This window comes from Pungitius pungitius, chromosome 11 (genome assembly GCF_949316345.1).
Source record: "Pungitius pungitius chromosome 11, fPunPun2.1, whole genome shotgun sequence".
In the NCBI taxonomy this organism is placed as follows: Eukaryota; Metazoa; Chordata; class Actinopteri; order Perciformes; family Gasterosteidae; genus Pungitius; species Pungitius pungitius.
In genome coordinates, this window is record NC_084910.1 from 10708014 (window position 1) to 10724127 (window position 16114).

Below are 16114 nucleotides of genomic sequence, written 5' to 3' on the forward strand. Positions count from 1 at the left end.
TTAGGGTTGAAATGCCACATTACAGGACCTTCACCTAACGAAAATGATCCACTATACCTTGACATTATAGGTGAGTATTATAGATTACTTTAATGATCAATCATTTCAAAGGAAACACACTAAGATTCTTTGTACATATTTGAATTACTATGATTATTATGATATAATGTTGATATTCTACTCTACAGGAAACCACAGCCTACATCTCTGTCTGAGAGCATGGGAAAGGAATTCACTTTCTTTTGCTCTGTGACTCACTCCCGCCCAAGAATTCCAGCCCCAACTCTACTGGAGCCATGGTGAGTGAGAGTGATCTAACAAACAACTTGGCTGAATACTGGCAATGGGAGACGGTTTCCTAAGTTGAGCGTTCCCCTTCAACCCACTGACTTCAGCGAGGCTGTGAACTGCACATTGAGGTACAAAGGAGGGAAGGAAGCAACAGGCTCTATAATTCCTATGACCTTAATATCACCCTTTCCATTCTGGAATCAGGAATTAGGAAATGTTTATTGCCAGAATATGTCAGACATGGAATTTGACTTGGCGGTTGGTGCATGACGGCAGACAGTACGACAATGGTCAACTGACAACGTAGTGCAGGAATGAGATAAAAAATATAATGAAATAAATGCTATGGGTTAGTAAGCTAAAGCTATGGGTTAGTAAGTTAAGAAATAGATAATAATAAAGATACAGTGAACCAGCTAACAGAAAGTGACAAGTGAAAGTGACAAAGTGTATGTGCATGTAGAGAGTGAGAATCAGTCATGGGGGGGACCGAGCTCTGTTGATGAGCCCGACTGCCGAAGGGAAGAAACTGTTAATGTGGCGGGAGGTCTTAGTCCTGATGGACCTCAGCCTTCTGCCAGTTGGAAGGGGCACAAACAGGTTTTGTCCAGGGTCCGGGTAACTATTTATCTTGTTTTTTAAGTTGTTCATTAAAAAAAACTTCTCCCTGACAGCTTCTTTTACCATCAGTAACATACATGTGTTGATCCAAATCTCCATAAAGCAACTGCCAAATTAGGTGAGAAAACGCAACTGTTCTACAGTATCAGTCACCAAAAATGGCATGTGCTGCACAAGTTCTCCATCTTTTGAACTTCCTCTTTTATAGAAATGCTTTCAGATAAGATGACGTTAAAAAACTTTAACAGAATAGAATTTTAAAAACTGCTTTTTATTTTGCTTTTTTAATTTCCTTTCAGATAAAGAAAAATAGATTTCTAACAGTAAAGACATGGTGAAGGACTATGCATATTGCCTGTTGATTTTCTTTCTTTAATTCCTTGAATGTTAAAACTCATAATATTGTATGATCCGATGTAATCAAAAATATATTCACAGATAATTAATAAATGAAGTTTTCTTTTCAGTACTAAATGCTGTGAACAGACCGTTTAGCTCGGTGGCGATCGCCGGAAACCCCCCGGAAATCCCAAATGATCGTTTTGAGGCAATGCGAGCTTTCGCAAGAATTCATTAATTAAGGTGGACGTCATGAGGGATGTGAATGAATGAGATGGTGGGGGACCCAATGCTGTTTACGTGCACGTACGAAGACCATTTTTCCTCTACACTGATGAAATGTGATTCAAAACATCTGGTGCCTACAACTTTTTGTGCTGAAAGGCAGCCATTTACTTACTATTTATAATATCTCTGGTAAACGTGTTATGAAAGCGATAAGGTACTTGAGGTTGTACTTTATATTCATTAAAGTAACTGTTCAAGGGTTGCCTAACTTCATCCTCGAACTGTTACATTATTGCTTTAATATAAGCTTAGTTAAGAGCAGAAGACCAACTGTTGGATAAACTACAATAATGTTCCACTTTAGTACGACAGAGAGTCTGTGCTTTTTCACATAGATGCACATGGTGTTATGGGTCATCTGATGATCAAGATGTTTTGTGGTTCGATGTTTATAATCTTTATAATCAAAGGCAATCCAGCACTTGGGTTTTGCCGAAGTTCCCCACCCTTTTTAGCACGTTTAACTATATGTTCCTGCTCCAAAGATGAAACCCTTTGAGTAGGCTTGGCGCATGACTTGTATGTGTGTCAACTGTCTCCTGTTTGCAAACATTAAATGGTTTGATTTTACACGCGTTGAGTCGTGTGAGAATTTTTCTAACCCCAACTTAAAAATATGAACAAAAATCTGAATTTGTCAGTAGTGTCGTGTGTGATGTATTAAAAGAGGAGTGGAAACTGAAAAAGTTACCCCAAAAGGGAAGTGAATATGTCCCCTGACAGGCTTAAAAATATGTGTCATAACATCCACAGCTCAGACCCACAGACAGCGAGATGGATTCTGTCAAGTGGCCGATGCTTTTTTTGATCCTTTGCTTTAGAGGTATATGGAATATTCTTAACACTGTAAAGCCAGCTGCCATATCTTGCTGCTCATTTAAAGTGCAGTTTAAAAGTCAGCATAGTATTTTTTTATGTCTTAATATTTTGCTCGGGTCAAGATTTGGATTTTCAGATAGATTTGCCTTTTTCATGTAAGTCCTTCTCTTCTGTGCTTCATCTCTGTTCATTTTTATTGCTTTTTTGTCTGCTACAGTTACTCAAACTGAAGCTTCATCCTGGACAATAAAGGTGCCATCTTCAGTTAAAGGTCTCCTTGGATCCAGTGTGGTCATCCCCTGCTCGTTCAATTACCCAGATCCAGGAAAAGAGATCACTGCAATCGTGGGGATGTGGGCCAGGCCGCCAGATAAGTTCATCTACCACCCAGACAAGTCAAAAATGATGAAGGATTATCAGGGTCGAACAGAGCTGCTGGGAGACGTCAGACAGAAGAACTGTTCTCTAAAGATTGATCCCCTTAAACCATGTGACGGAGGGCCTTTTTTTTTCAGGATTGAAATGGAAGGCTACGACAAGTATTCCTACAAAGATGAGACATCCATTGAAATGATTAGTAAGTAATGAAATCATTTTTCACCACACTTAAGTAACAGTAAAGATGATTCCAGTATTTTGAAAGAAGTCTGTGTAATTATCGCGGTGCATCAGCATTCATTGATTTCTTTCCTCGTTTCCTTGTACGATACCACTCTGCTCGTTAAAGTGTTCATTTAGCTTCCAATTCTAAAGAAATCCGATTCCCAACCGCTCATTCGTACTCTCGGAATTGGTTGGTCATCTGTCAAAACAATATTTTTTCTGATACATGCACCTCAGGGCACCACTGTAGACCCGTATTATTCCGATTGTTTGCGTTAACAAGAGCTGAGCCTTGACATTACTTTTTAGACCGCCGAATGTACTACATCATGGTATTATTAACCGTTCATTGTATATTTCCATGCAGATGCCCCAGTGAATGTGAACATTGAACACAAGTCAGATGTAACAGAGGGAGAAGCTGTGCGACTGAGCTGCTCTTGTGATGCTCACCCTCCTGCCAGCAGCTATCAGTGGAGTGATGAAACCGGTGCTAAACTGCATCAAGGAAATGTCTACATGCTGCCAAACGTCTCCAGACACACAGGAGCCCTGTTCTGTACTGCCATCAATGAAATAGGACAAGGCAAATCCAACCCTGTGCGGCTCAATGTGTTGTGTGAGTAAACAATCAAAACAATGCAATGATGAAGGATTTTTCTTTAATATATAGATATGTAAGTATATAAATGCTTCACAAAATGATATTTTCTTCCTACAGATATGCCTGAGATCAAGACTGCCTCCTCCTGCTCTTCAGAGGCAGATCTGGTGAAGTGCGTGTGCATTGCAGAGTCCCAGCCCGTCAGTTTGATCCATTTTGTGCTTTCTGACAGAGTCCTGCCAGGAGTGAAGGTAGAACAACGTGGCACCATCACCATCGGAACTCTGCATGCAGAGTTTGGATCGTCTCGGGTTGTTCACTGTGTGGCCAACAACACGCTTGGAAATGCAAACCTAACACTCTCTTTACCTGTTAACAGTAAGGAAGATTTGTGTGTATTTATAGAAGTGCATGACACGCACCTCAAGACATGATGAAGAGAAAAATGTCTCCACTTGCTCTCTGTTTGGACAGATACGATGCAGAATCTTTATATTGTCGTTGCTTCTGGAGCAGCCGGGATTTTGGTGACGGTTTTAATAATTGTCAGCGTTTTTAAAAAGTGGTAAGTTTGAATGAAACTAAGTAGAAAAATGATTTTGCATTTCTGTTCCTTCCCTTTTCCTCTCTGGTTTATTTTGAAACTAGTAATAGTTTAATTTGACTGTTTCTTAATTAAAATCCCTTATTCTCCTAGCAAGCAAACTCTAGTATACTTTGAAACTATAGAATTCAAATTTGAAAAGCTAATGTGTGTTATTATATTCGAAGCTCGTCTTTTTGACCATTTGGGTGCTAAGTGTTTAAATGGTTTCATATGACTGTTCCCAAATGAAAACCCTTATTCTCCCAGCAAGGGGAAATCTGCAAATGCACAAACTGGTCACATTAACCCTGAGAAGACGGACAAAGACATGGCGCTCCCTCACTGCTCTGCTACTAAAAGGTTTCAATCATTCACCTTAGTTTGAACAAGACAATGCTAATAATGTAAAATGACACAACAAAGATACCCTTGAATAATCCTTAATGAAAAACTTGTCTGTTTTCTTTCTCCTCACCTCAGAAAAGAGAAGAGTTGTGAAGATGTACATTCTGCTGACATTTTTGACAACGATCGTGTCTATGGCAACATGGAGGTATGTTATGTTTTTTTATTTGTTCGTTAATTATGTCTTTGAAAGAGTGACAGTTATTTTGTGTCCCACAGACTGACTGCGATGACAAAATCTACGCAAATGTGTAACTTTATTGAATTGGTTGGAGGAACAGTTGCAGTCTGGGAAGCTGTCAACACATTATAACCCTCTTCTGTTTGTAAGCCAAGTGAGATTTTTCTCTCTGTAACTCACAAACTATTCATGTTGTTGTTGTTCATTTAAAATACAACTTCTCCCTGACAGCTTGTTTTAACATCAATAGCATATTTGTGTTGATACAAATCTCCATAAAACAACTGTGTGAAAACGCCTGTCTATTAAACAGTAGCAGTCACCCAGAAAAACATGTTCTGCATCTTTTGAACTTCCACTTTTATAGAAACGGTTTCTGATAAGATGACTTCTAAGAACATTAACAGCAAAGAATCTGGAAAAATGCTCTTATATAGCGAATATGTATACATTCAAGTAAAGAAAAATAGATCGATTAACAGTTAACACATGGTGAAGTATACTATAAATATTGCCTGTTGATATTTTTTCTTTAATCCCTTGAAAGTTAAACCTCCCTGAAACATTGTATGATTTAATGTAATTTAAAATATTTGAACAAATAATAAAAGGAAGTTCTTTGTATTGCAAAATGCTTACAATTTTTGTGTTTACAAAACTGTGTTGGTTCTTATGTATTTATACTGAAATTCAATGGTGACACCTTTCTCCATCCCTTCTGCTTTCACAAAATCAAACACTTTTTATCTAATGGCATTTCATTTTAATGACACAATGAATCCTATTGAAATAAGCTTGGGTGTCACGTGATCCAGTAGGTGGACAATGGCCCTTAGGCTCTTAGTTCAATGTCTGCCACAAAGTGACTGTCTCATGCTTCCCCCAACGAATCCTGCACAATGGATGCCTATAGGTATTCATACAGATCAGTAAAAGACAGTGTCCACACCGCTGGACCTATAACAACGTGTGGTGCATTAGAGGTTTTCACACAGTATTGTGGTGCAATGAGGTTTTACACCGAATGGTGCGTTTGTTGTAACTCTGATTTCAAATGTTTCTCGGTCGATATAAGTGCAGCAGGGCCAAGATCATCCTTTGGCCTTAATGCACAAAGAAGATGGATGCCAACTGCCATAACACCAAAATATGAAGAAGAGATCCTCCTTGTGGCAGTGCCATGTAATGGTAAGTCTGTGGTGGTCGTCAGTAAATCAGTAGCAACTCTTTGCCACAAGGAGGATCTCTGTGTCTCTTTATGAATGGTTGCATCAAGTATTACATACATTTCAGTTGATTACATTGAATCCAATCATACATCACATGTCCTTTAGCTGACGCTTTTATCCAAAGCAACTTACATTGCATTATAACCCATGTGTTAGATTTTCCCTGGGGAGCAATTAGGGGTTGGTTGTCTTGCTCAAGGACACTTTGACACGACAAATGGGGCAGCTGGGATTCAAACCACTAACCTGTCAGCTCCCAGCGCATCACACTATTCCATGCGCCACCAACGCCGATCGAATTATTCAGTTTCAAAATGACAGCAGTATTACACTATTCTCATTTCTTTATTGATTGCATAGTTTCACAATCATATGTACTGGTGTACACTAAATGCATTTTATTACATGGTCTAATTTATGAACCGTGTAGACAGTTTGTTTATAATGTTCCACACAACCAGCCTCTGTCCAGTAAATTAGCCTCTAAAACTGCAGAAATTAACCAACCTATCTCTTGTGATGGGTTCATGGAGTAAAAGTAAAACTAAAACATATTGTTCTTGTAAAATATATTATGAATATGTAGCCCTATGGCAAATTGGGTTGTATCTCGAAATGACTGTATTTTATTTGTGTGTTTGTTGTTGTTAATAAAGTGTAGTTAACGTTGGCATGTTTAAACATTGTATTAATTGAAGGGATAGTACTCCAATCAGACTTGAGGGCGGGAGGTGAGATGGAGCGGGGCCGGAAGAGGGGGAGGAACAAAAAAAAGAGGAGAGAAGAAGAAAAAAAACGAGGATGGATGACGGACAATAACAAAACAGCGTGAAGGGAGATAGTAGAGGAATTCACGAGCGGAACGGCGAGTGACTCTCAAATAGAAAAGACAGCAATATCTGCACGTTGGGCGCTACGTTTGTTTTGTTTTGTTTGACGGAACTCGGATAGAGATCCGCGCCGTTTATATGACCGCCGCGGAAATAGCGGATTGAGCCAGGCTTTAGCTTGGGAGATCCGGAACTGTCCGAGAGGGAGAGAGTATCCAACACGGCCACTCTTTCAACTATCAGTTCGCGGATCCGGAGGGACCAACACCGCTGTGGACGTCTGCGACGACAGCCCCGATTCCGACTCGCCAACACAGTGAGGAGCATAGACATGTCCCTCAATATGTAGATACGTTTGCAGTAAAGTGGCACTGGAATGTCATTTTGTAGAAGAAAGGAATGTTTGGACAGGTTGTCTCCAGTGGCAGAGAGACAACTTTTGAAATGAGTATCCTCTTTAGTCGCACATTTGAGTAAGCTCCTCTATCATCACCAAAGTCAAAGGTCACATTAATCTTGAGGACACTGTGATGTTCTTGATGTAGCAGGATGACTGCTTTTCCAGTGGCTCTGCCCACTCGCATTATTGTCCCCCTTAATTTATTATATAAGGAGGGACCTGTAGATCTGCTCGCTCTCTGACAGCTGGTACGCACCTCCCCCTTCCGGGTTTACCTGGCTGCAGGTTCGGCAGCCGCTCGGCACTCTCTGCAGGGTTGCGCAAATTGTTCCACCGTGCAGATATGTTGCAGTCTATTGCGCGTCTGCGATCTAGTCTGCACCGTAATAAACTTGCGTTTACGTGCAGGCGCTGACAGGTCGGACTGCGTGTTTGCTCATTTTGTCCCGGAGCTATGCCACGCTGAGGTCCCGACTACCCGGAACCGTATTGGACTGCTGCTGCTTTGTGGGGGGATAAAACCCACACTTTTTACGGACATTGCCTGCTGCTGCGTTCGGGTGTTGAAATCCCGGTGTCCGCATTTTAATGCCTGTTGTATTATGTTTTTGTTAGCAGGTAGGCTTACTCCTTTGGCCTACCTTGGCAGCGGAATAATATGACCAGAGGATGAACGGACGTCCAGGCGTTTATCTCTTCAGCCATTTAACTCTTGGCATTGTTTATTATCGGCAAAACATGCTAAACTGCCCGCTCTCGGGGGAGACCGGTCAAGAGAGAGAAAGGGGCGGGAACATTGCCCTTACATGGAACATGGTGCTATCAATATCACGTGACTTCAGTTACAGTTACATGCATACATACACTCTTAACACTCCCACTTATGAATGACATGTATACTGTGCAACACGTGCATGACCAAATAAACAAACAGAACAAAAACATGGCATAGTCACACATCAACATTTTACACACCAAACATGATCCCCCCAAATTTTCTTAGCTTAAGTTTGGAGGCGGGCTTAGTCATAATGTCTGCGACCATGTCGTCTGTGGGACAGTAGACAAGGGACATCTTGTCCTCCCTTATGGTAGACCTGATGAAATGGTATTTTATGTCCACATGCTTAACCCGTTGTCTACACACAGGATTCCTAACAAGTGCAATTGTCCCCTGGTTATCCTCGTAGATGACCGTTTTCTCATACACATAGGAATCCATCCCTCCCAGTAGTTGCTCCAAATGAATACACTCCTGTATTGTCAGAGCTAGAGCCATGTACTCGGCTTCACATGTGGATAGTGCTACTGTGGGTTGCTTCTTGGTTTTCCAAGAGACCAGAGAACTATCTTTACCCATACTCACACAATACCCGGTGGTACTGCGTCTGTCACTAACGTCCGCAGCCCAGTCTGCGTCGCTATAGGCTCGTATGCCTAGCCGTTCTTGACTTTTTGTGAAGCAGAGCTGTTTGTCTGCAGTACCCCTGAGGTATCGCAAAACATGTTTCACCGTGACCCAATTTTCCTCTGTAGGGTCAGCAAAATGTTGTGATAACTTACTCACTACGAAACATATGTCTGGGCGTGTACAGGTTGTCAGGTAAATGAGGCTGCCGACAGCCTCCCTGTACTTCTTCACATCAGAGATTTTAGGCGCATCCTCAGAGTACTCTAACTTTGGTTCACATGGGGTTTCTCTAACCCTACACTCCTGCATGTCGAAACGTCCCAGTATTTTTTCCACGAGCCTCTTTTGTGACACTTTTACCCAGCCGTCAGACTGGCTGAAGTCCATGCCTAGAAAATGCTTCAACCTACCTAGGTCCTTCATCTTAAATCTGGAAGAAAGCATGTTTTTCACCCTCTCCAAACCCTGGGTGTTGCTGGCTGCGATGATCAGATCATCCACCCAGATAACCACTATTACTTTCCCTGTCTCTGTAGCCTCTTTTGTGTAAACACAGTGGTCTGTCGGGTTCTGAATAAAGTTGTCATCTACTAGGCACGTGTGGAGCATCTCATTCCAATTTCGCCCCGACTGCTTCAAGCCGTAGATTGACTTCTCTAGTTTACACACCAGCTCATCTCCCTCCTTTTCGTAACCTTCAGGTTGTTCCATGTAAATGTCTCGATCAATGGGGGCATGTAGGTAGGCTGTTTTCACATCCATCTGATGTAAAATCAGATCGTCTTGGGCTGCCTTCTGCATCACTACACGTATACTTGTCAGGTTTGCTGTTGGTGAGAACGTCTCGCCGTAATCTATCCCTGCTCTCTGGCTGTATCCTTTTGCTACAAACCTAGCTTTGTACTGGTCGTTCCCGTCAATGTCTCCCTTGATCGAATACACCCATTTTCCTCCCACTGCCTTCCTGCCCTCTGGTAGCTTAGTCAGGGTAAAGGTCTGGTTGTCCTCTAGGGACCTCATCTCCTCGTCCATTGCTTTCTTCCACTTTCCTGACTCAGTTGATGTCATGGCCTCTTTAAAGGTCAGAGGTACACCACAAACTGCTCGGTAGCAATAATCTACACTAGTGAGTGTACTGTCGTCATCAGCATCTTCCAGAGAATAATCTCTTAGATACCCCGGGGCTTTACGCTCCCTGGTAGGGTATCTCCCACTGTCGTGTGGTGTCACCCTAGGGTGCTTCTCATGGTTGTCCTCTGATGCAGATTGTGTACCGTCAGTCAGTACGTCGTTGTTTGGTACACTAGGCTGTGAAATCTCTACTTCCTTCTCGCAACCTCCTATGGGATCCAGTCCTAGCTCCTGTGTCTGAGTCTCATTTTCACAGGTCGTCTTGGTGACAAACTTTACCAGCCTGTGCTTCTGCACTTTTCCTTTACCGGGGTAGTAAACTAGGTAGGCGGGGCTGCTCTTGTCGTGCCCTACAAAGAATCCTCTCTCACACCTAGAATCTAGTTTGCCTCTGTCCTGCTGGTAGGCATAGCACTCTGACCCGAATTTATGCATATTAGCCAAATTGCACTTTTTACCTGTCAGTGCCGTGTATGGGGTAGTGCCTGTGTGCCTGTTAAAACACCGGTTCCTGGTATAGGCTGCTTCCTGGATGGCATAGTGCCAAAGGCTCTTGGGTAAGCCACTGTCAATGAGCTTACATCTGGCCATCTCGAAAAGAGTTCGGCCTTCCCTTTCAGCTGTCCCGTTCTGGTGCGGGGAGTAAGGACAGGAAGTCTCGTGCCTGATTTTATTCTTCCTCAGTAGGGTCTGAAACTCTCGGTTAGTGAATTCAGTCCCGTTATCTGATCTGATGCACTTCACAGTACCGTAAGGTGCTACATCTGCCAGGTACTTCTCTGTAGCCTGAACTGCATCGCTTTTTGCTTTCAGGAAATAAACAAGCACTGCCCCTGTACACACATCTGTGAAAGACTGCATGTATTTAAAACCGTCTATGGACTCATTGTTAATTGGGCCGGTTAGGTCTGTGTTCACCAGCTCAAGTGGTGTCTTTACTCTGTCAGTCGGATCTCTGTTTCTCGTCTGCGTGAACTTCCCCTCTATGCATACTGCACATTCTCTATCAGGCCTGCGCTTTGGACCCTTAATGTGCATGCCCTCTGTCACGTCCTGCAGTTTCAAGATATCGTCAAAATTACAATGGCCCATTACCTCATGCCATGTCTGGATATCATAGCTGACGTGACACGCATCATCTAGATCACACTCGGTTTGCAGGTAGTACATTCTCTTATATACATAGATTTCAAACCTTGCGCCATCCGGTGACTCTAAAACGTCTTTTCCTTCGTCGAAAAACACTTTGGCACCGTGGGCGGTAGCAGACTTCACTGAGAAGAGTTCTTGAGGGTAAGAGGGAATGTAGAGAGCGTTCTTTAAAGTCACTGTACACCGGCGCCCCTCACTGGTTATGAGACATACCTGTGCGTCTCCCTTCCCTTTCACCACTCCGACAGTACGCTTCCCATCGGCGAGCTCCATACTGTGTCTCTCCGGCCTGAAAGTGCTGTCAAAGCTCTTGAACTTGCTCCTATCGTTGATGATGTGGGACGACGCGCCCGTGTCCACGATCATTCCCCTTCTCTGGGTATGCGGCACCTTCTCTGAGAGACTGGCATTTCCCTTTTCTGCTCTGAAGGTGCGGTCTTCTCCTCCCACTGCTCCCCGGTCTCCGTCCGGTTCATAACCGGACCTACGGCCACCACCGCCATCTTGTACACACGCACACCGGGCGCCCCGTTCACGCTCCTTCTTTGTGCACGCTTTGTCCGTGTGCCCCCTGCTTCTGCAAAAACTGCACCAAACTCTCTCTGTGCAGTCATCCCTTCTGTGGCCCTTTTCTCCACACCGCCAACACACCATCTCCACTGGCCCGGTCTTTTTCCTCGGCGCCGCTTGTGCCCTCAGCACCCTTTCTCCTGCCTCTTCTGGGACTGGGTCTGCGTCTTCTGAGGCCTCAAAATTTCTTAACTTCGCTTTGAACTCTCCCAGTGTCATGTCGGCTGAGCCATGTGTCACCATCAGTGTGAACGGCTTGTACTTCTCCGGTAATCCCCTCATGATCATCGCCATCATCAGTCCCTCACTCGGTGCTTCGCCTGCACTCCTGAGTGCTGTAATGATCTGCTCAGCTCTGATGATGTATTTGGTTACAGTCTCGTTGTCAGCTTTCTTCAGCGCTGTCATCGTTATGTACAGGGAAACAATCCGAGGCCTACCTTTTCCGATGTAGTGCTCTCTTAATACTTTGAGGCTCTCTCGGCCCTTGTCCTTTGTGTCTCTGAATATCAGCCCCAAGCTTGTGTTGTCAAGTAGTGGCGCCAATGCACAATAGGCGTCCGCATTCAGCTTATCATCCGTAGACCTGTCTTCCGCTGACAGCGGTTCAGCGGGCTCCGTCAAGATCGTCTGCTTCAGCCCCGCTCCGTGCATGCAGCACAGCATCCTCTCTTCCCAGAGCTCATACTCCTCTGCTCTCCCGTCAAACGTGGGCCACTGGCTCTTGCTTCGGTTTGCCATGGTTATTTCCAGTTCAGTTTAGCTTCCTTTGATTTAGCGTTAGCTTCCCGGTACTCCCGATGCTAACCTAGCTCTTTTGGATACTTTTGTATGCTAGCGTGGTCGTGCTAGCTATCGACGCACAAGTCCGTCAAACTTTGGAATCATTCCCGGTTCCTGGGCCCATAACCTGTTAGCAGGTAAGCTTACTCCTTTGGCCTACCTTGGCAGCGGAATAATATGACCAGAGGATGAACGGACGTCCAGGCGTTTATCTCTTCAGCCATTTAACTCTTGGCATTGTTTATTATCGGCAAAACATGCTAAACTGCCCGCTCTCGGGGGAGACCGGTCAAGAGAGAGAAAGGGGCGGGAACATTGCCCTTACATGGAACATGGTGCTATCAATATCACGTGACTTCAGTTACAGTTACATGCATACATACACTCTTAACAGTTTTCATGTTTAGCTGCCTGAAATAGGAGGTGGATGGCAAGGGAGATTTTTCTTTATTATTTTTGTAGCTATTTTTGATTATTTGATGGTTTAGTTCTTTGAGTTCAAACTGTAACCTGTTTCGATATTTTCCTTTCTTTTGGATTTGTATTGGATCTTTATTGTTGTCGAATTTATTTTCAGTCTCCCATTAACTGTCCATCTTTGTGATTCCAGGTGCTGAGGGCCTCACTGGTGATCCTGTTTGGTGATGGTGTCCCTTCGTGTGTAGTGTCTTATTCACTCCCCTCCTTTGTTTTGCTTTGTCTTTGTGTGTTTGGAGTGTTAATTTTGGATTGTGGTGCTCCCATTTTAAGTTTATACCTCCCCCCCTCACTCACCTTGAGCACGAATGCCCCAGCCCTGGAAAACATGATAATTTATACAAATAGGATTACCTTTTTAGACTTGAATTGTGCCAAATAAACTTTTATATGCTTTTGGAAACACGTCTCTCGCCTGCTCAGTGTAACGAACTTGTGTTGTCCTTTTGTTTAGATTTAGTAATTTACCTTATAGATTTCTTTCTTTTCCCTGGGTGATTTCTCCCAGGGTGGCGTTGCTGGTTTCCTTTAGTTTCCTTTTTTTCCCCTAGTTAAAATATAGATTATTGGGGTAGTTCCTACCCCACCTCACGCTTGCCACATTGATAAAGCAGCATCCAGGAGTCCCTGGATGCTGCTTTATCTCTGGAGGTGGACAGAATCTGTGCACGGGACAACAAGTAACCGTGTACTCCCTTAATCCGGCAAGAGAAAATCTGCTATTGAAAGAACAATAAGAAATCCTGTTAGGAGTTTTCCACAAGCCACATTAGAGACACAGCAAACATGTGGACGAATGTATGCTGGTTAGATGAGACCAAAACGGAACTTTTTGGCCTCAATGCCAAACGCTGTGTGGTGGACACCCAACACTGACCACATGTCAACAGGGAAACATGGTGTTCATGGCATCGTTTCACACTCTATATTTTCCCTTTTTACAAGAAGAAAGAGATAAATATAACAAGTGCTGACAATATCTTCTTGTAACACCAATCAGGAATTTGAATCCATAAATTGTGGCATTTTATTGAGAGCACTGTCCAGCAGTAACCTACCATCTGGGTAAAGCACATCCCATCTCTGCAGCTTCCTGGTCCTGAGCGCTTTGTGGGTGCAAAAGTGTGACACTCTTGTTAGTGAGTCCACCTCTTGTTGGTACATGCATTAAGCCACGCTGTAACTGGGGATACTCTTCCTTGAAATAGGAATTTAATGTTTTACAATCATTTTCTCTTGGAAATAAAATTTCTCTGTGCAATCGAGAAGCTGCCCTAAAATCTGGCTTTGAGGTGGAACTAACATGGACGCAATCAGTGATAATTTAAGGCTTAGTTTTTTCAAAATAGTAACAAATCTGATGACAATTAAACTGAAGTCATATTCTTTGGAACACAGTGCACAGGGTTCGTGTACCTATTGATCGTCCCTTTTACCGTAAAAACCAGAAAACCAAAACACTCGTTTCTCGTTTTTCGTTTCTAATCCAAAACGGTAAAACGGAAGTCGGCGGCCGTTTTCGCGTTTTTAGTTTAGAACCAAAAACGAGAAAACGGAAGTGAGCAGTCGTTTTCTCGTTCTTCGTTTAGAACCAAAAAACGAGACCAACTGACAACTTTTCACTCCGTTTGTCCCTTTTGTGTGTTTTTCCATAAAACGAATCTACGAAGCGTAGCCGCTAAACCGGAAGTACGTAGATTTTCACAGTAAAATCCACGCAACTGTCTGCAATGACAGCAGTTACCAGGTTAACATGAGGAGAAAAGTTCATTAACGGATATAAATAAATAATCCGGGTCCGACGGGATGTGTTAGCAGCAGTAGTTGACTCGCTGCTCTTGGTTCTGATATTTATCGTCCCCAGATTGTGTTGCTTCAGTGAGACGTGTGAACGTGTTCGCATCTCCAACAGTATGTGGCAGAATACGTGTATTTAAACCATAGATTTATCTAGGTCACATATGTCGAACTCCGCCGCAGGTGTCTGGCTACACGTCCAGTGCGGTCCGCCACCGGAGTGAGTGCGTACGGCCGTACAGTTCGCCCCCCCCGTCGTCGGTGGCCCGCGTTCGGTCGAACTGGGCAGTATCTGGCCCGAACCTAAAATGAGTTTGACACCCCTGATCTAGGTTATTACAGGTGTATTTGATGCTGTTTATTTCATGTGATTTTTAGGGTTATTTTACAACCATTGTTGATTTTCATCTTGTTCATTTTGGGGAAAAGGTGGGTCCCGGAGCCATACAAGTTGAGAACCAATGATCTAAGGAACATGACTTGTGTGGCATTCAGACTCTAGAATATTTTACATTTTCCTCTCTCTAGACAAGAACAATAAAGAGATTAATTCACTTGTACCCAGTGCCGGCGCTCCGCACACGCACATCACGCGCTGCGCGTAGGGCACCAAGTGTCTGGGGGGGCACCAAAAAATCTGGGACGTGAAAAATCATCACAGTAGGCTACTAGTATAAATAACAAATAAAATATGTCTAAAGCATGCTAATATGCAAAATCAATACAAAGTCAAAAAGTAATAGGCCTAGACCAAATTAGTGGAGAAAAAGGGGAACCTCCTGTGCGGCCCCCCCTCCCCCCACCTCCCAGTGGTCTGTTCCATTATGCCTCAAATCTCAAATGTGGCAGACAGCTTTGAAACGGCTTCGAAAAGGCATCAAGAGTCGGGGGCGGAAAGAAGAGACAGCGGGATGATGCTCGCGCGTCGCTCTCAGCTAAGACAATGTTTTAAATCAGGGGTCCCCGAACTTTGTCTCGTGAGGACCGTTACTAGCGGCCACCGGGCGGCCGGCTGCCCACATGTACTCGCCTCATAATGTCCGCACGGACCGCCGTGGGCCGTATTCGGTACTCGTCCGCGGCCCGCCCCAAGTTTCTGTTACCGTTACCGTTTCTGTTATCATTTGTCTTTTATGTTATCGTTTACGTTTTTGCATAACAATCGGCTTCAAGAGGCATATCCCAATCTGTGGTTTGCTCTTCTTATTGCACTGACTCTCCCTGTCACAGTTACCTCTGCTGAGCGAAGCTTTTCAAAGCTCAAACTAATCAAAACGTACCTGCGCTCATCAATGGGGCAGGAACGTTTAAGAGGTCTGGCTGTCATCAGCATCAATGGGGACGTGGCTCAGAAACTGTCATATGACCTGAGAGCTGATTTTGCAGCTAGGAAATGCAGGCGTGTGCCTCTGTAGGGCCTTTGACAACTGATGCTAGTGAAAATGTAGTAATATTGTTCTATCGGATAGCAGAATGGTCTCTTTTATAGAGATGGTAAAGTAAAATTCTACTGTGCAGTTTGCACTTTATTATTATTATTTGTACTTACTGAAGAAATGTGCACATTATTACTTACACGGTTATATACTTGAATACT

At 43.6% G+C, this 16114-nt stretch overlaps 2 protein-coding genes across 8 annotated transcripts in view; one reads left to right on the forward strand and one right to left on the reverse strand.

Moving 5' to 3' along the window:
• LOC119197487 (myelin-associated glycoprotein-like) overlaps positions 1 to 16114 on the reverse strand; it is a 54325-nt gene that overhangs the window by 21636 nt on the left and 16575 nt on the right. The gene's annotated exons all lie outside the window — the stretch shown is intronic.
• LOC119197482 (sialic acid-binding Ig-like lectin 10) lies at positions 40 to 5934 on the forward strand. 3 transcript variants are annotated; one of them, XM_062565739.1, is made up of 9 exons: positions 40 to 70; positions 189 to 299; positions 2576 to 2935; positions 3329 to 3580; positions 3683 to 3943; positions 4040 to 4130; positions 4419 to 4511; positions 4632 to 4704; positions 4776 to 5932. In XM_062565739.1, the coding sequence occupies exons 3-9, from the start codon at positions 2710 to 2712 to the stop codon at positions 4809 to 4811; spliced, it is 1032 nt and encodes a 343-aa protein (XP_062421723.1). In that variant the 5' UTR covers positions 40 to 70; positions 189 to 299; positions 2576 to 2709; the 3' UTR covers positions 4812 to 5932. The 3 variants fall into 3 exon arrangements, with proteins under 3 accessions (XP_062421723.1, XP_062421724.1, XP_037309727.2); XM_062565740.1 differs by lacking the exon at positions 40 to 70 and having other exon boundaries at positions 278 to 419; XM_037453830.2 differs by lacking the exons at positions 40 to 70; positions 189 to 299 and adding an exon at positions 307 to 2362 and having other exon boundaries at positions 4776 to 5934.

Bases quoted from the DNA above. Each gene is read 5' to 3' on its own strand.
- LOC119197482 (XM_037453830.2), top strand. From the start codon at position 2,314: ATGGATTCTGTCAAGTGGCCGATGCTTTTTTTGATCCTTTGCTTTAGA. The intron at 2,936-3,328 runs GTAAGTAATGAA...ATTTCCATGCAG, and splicing joins GACATCCATTGAAATGATTA to ATGCCCCAGTGAATGTGAAC. The intron at 4,131-4,418 runs GTAAGTTTGAAT...TTATTCTCCCAG, and splicing joins GTCAGCGTTTTTAAAAAGTG to CAAGGGGAAATCTGCAAATG.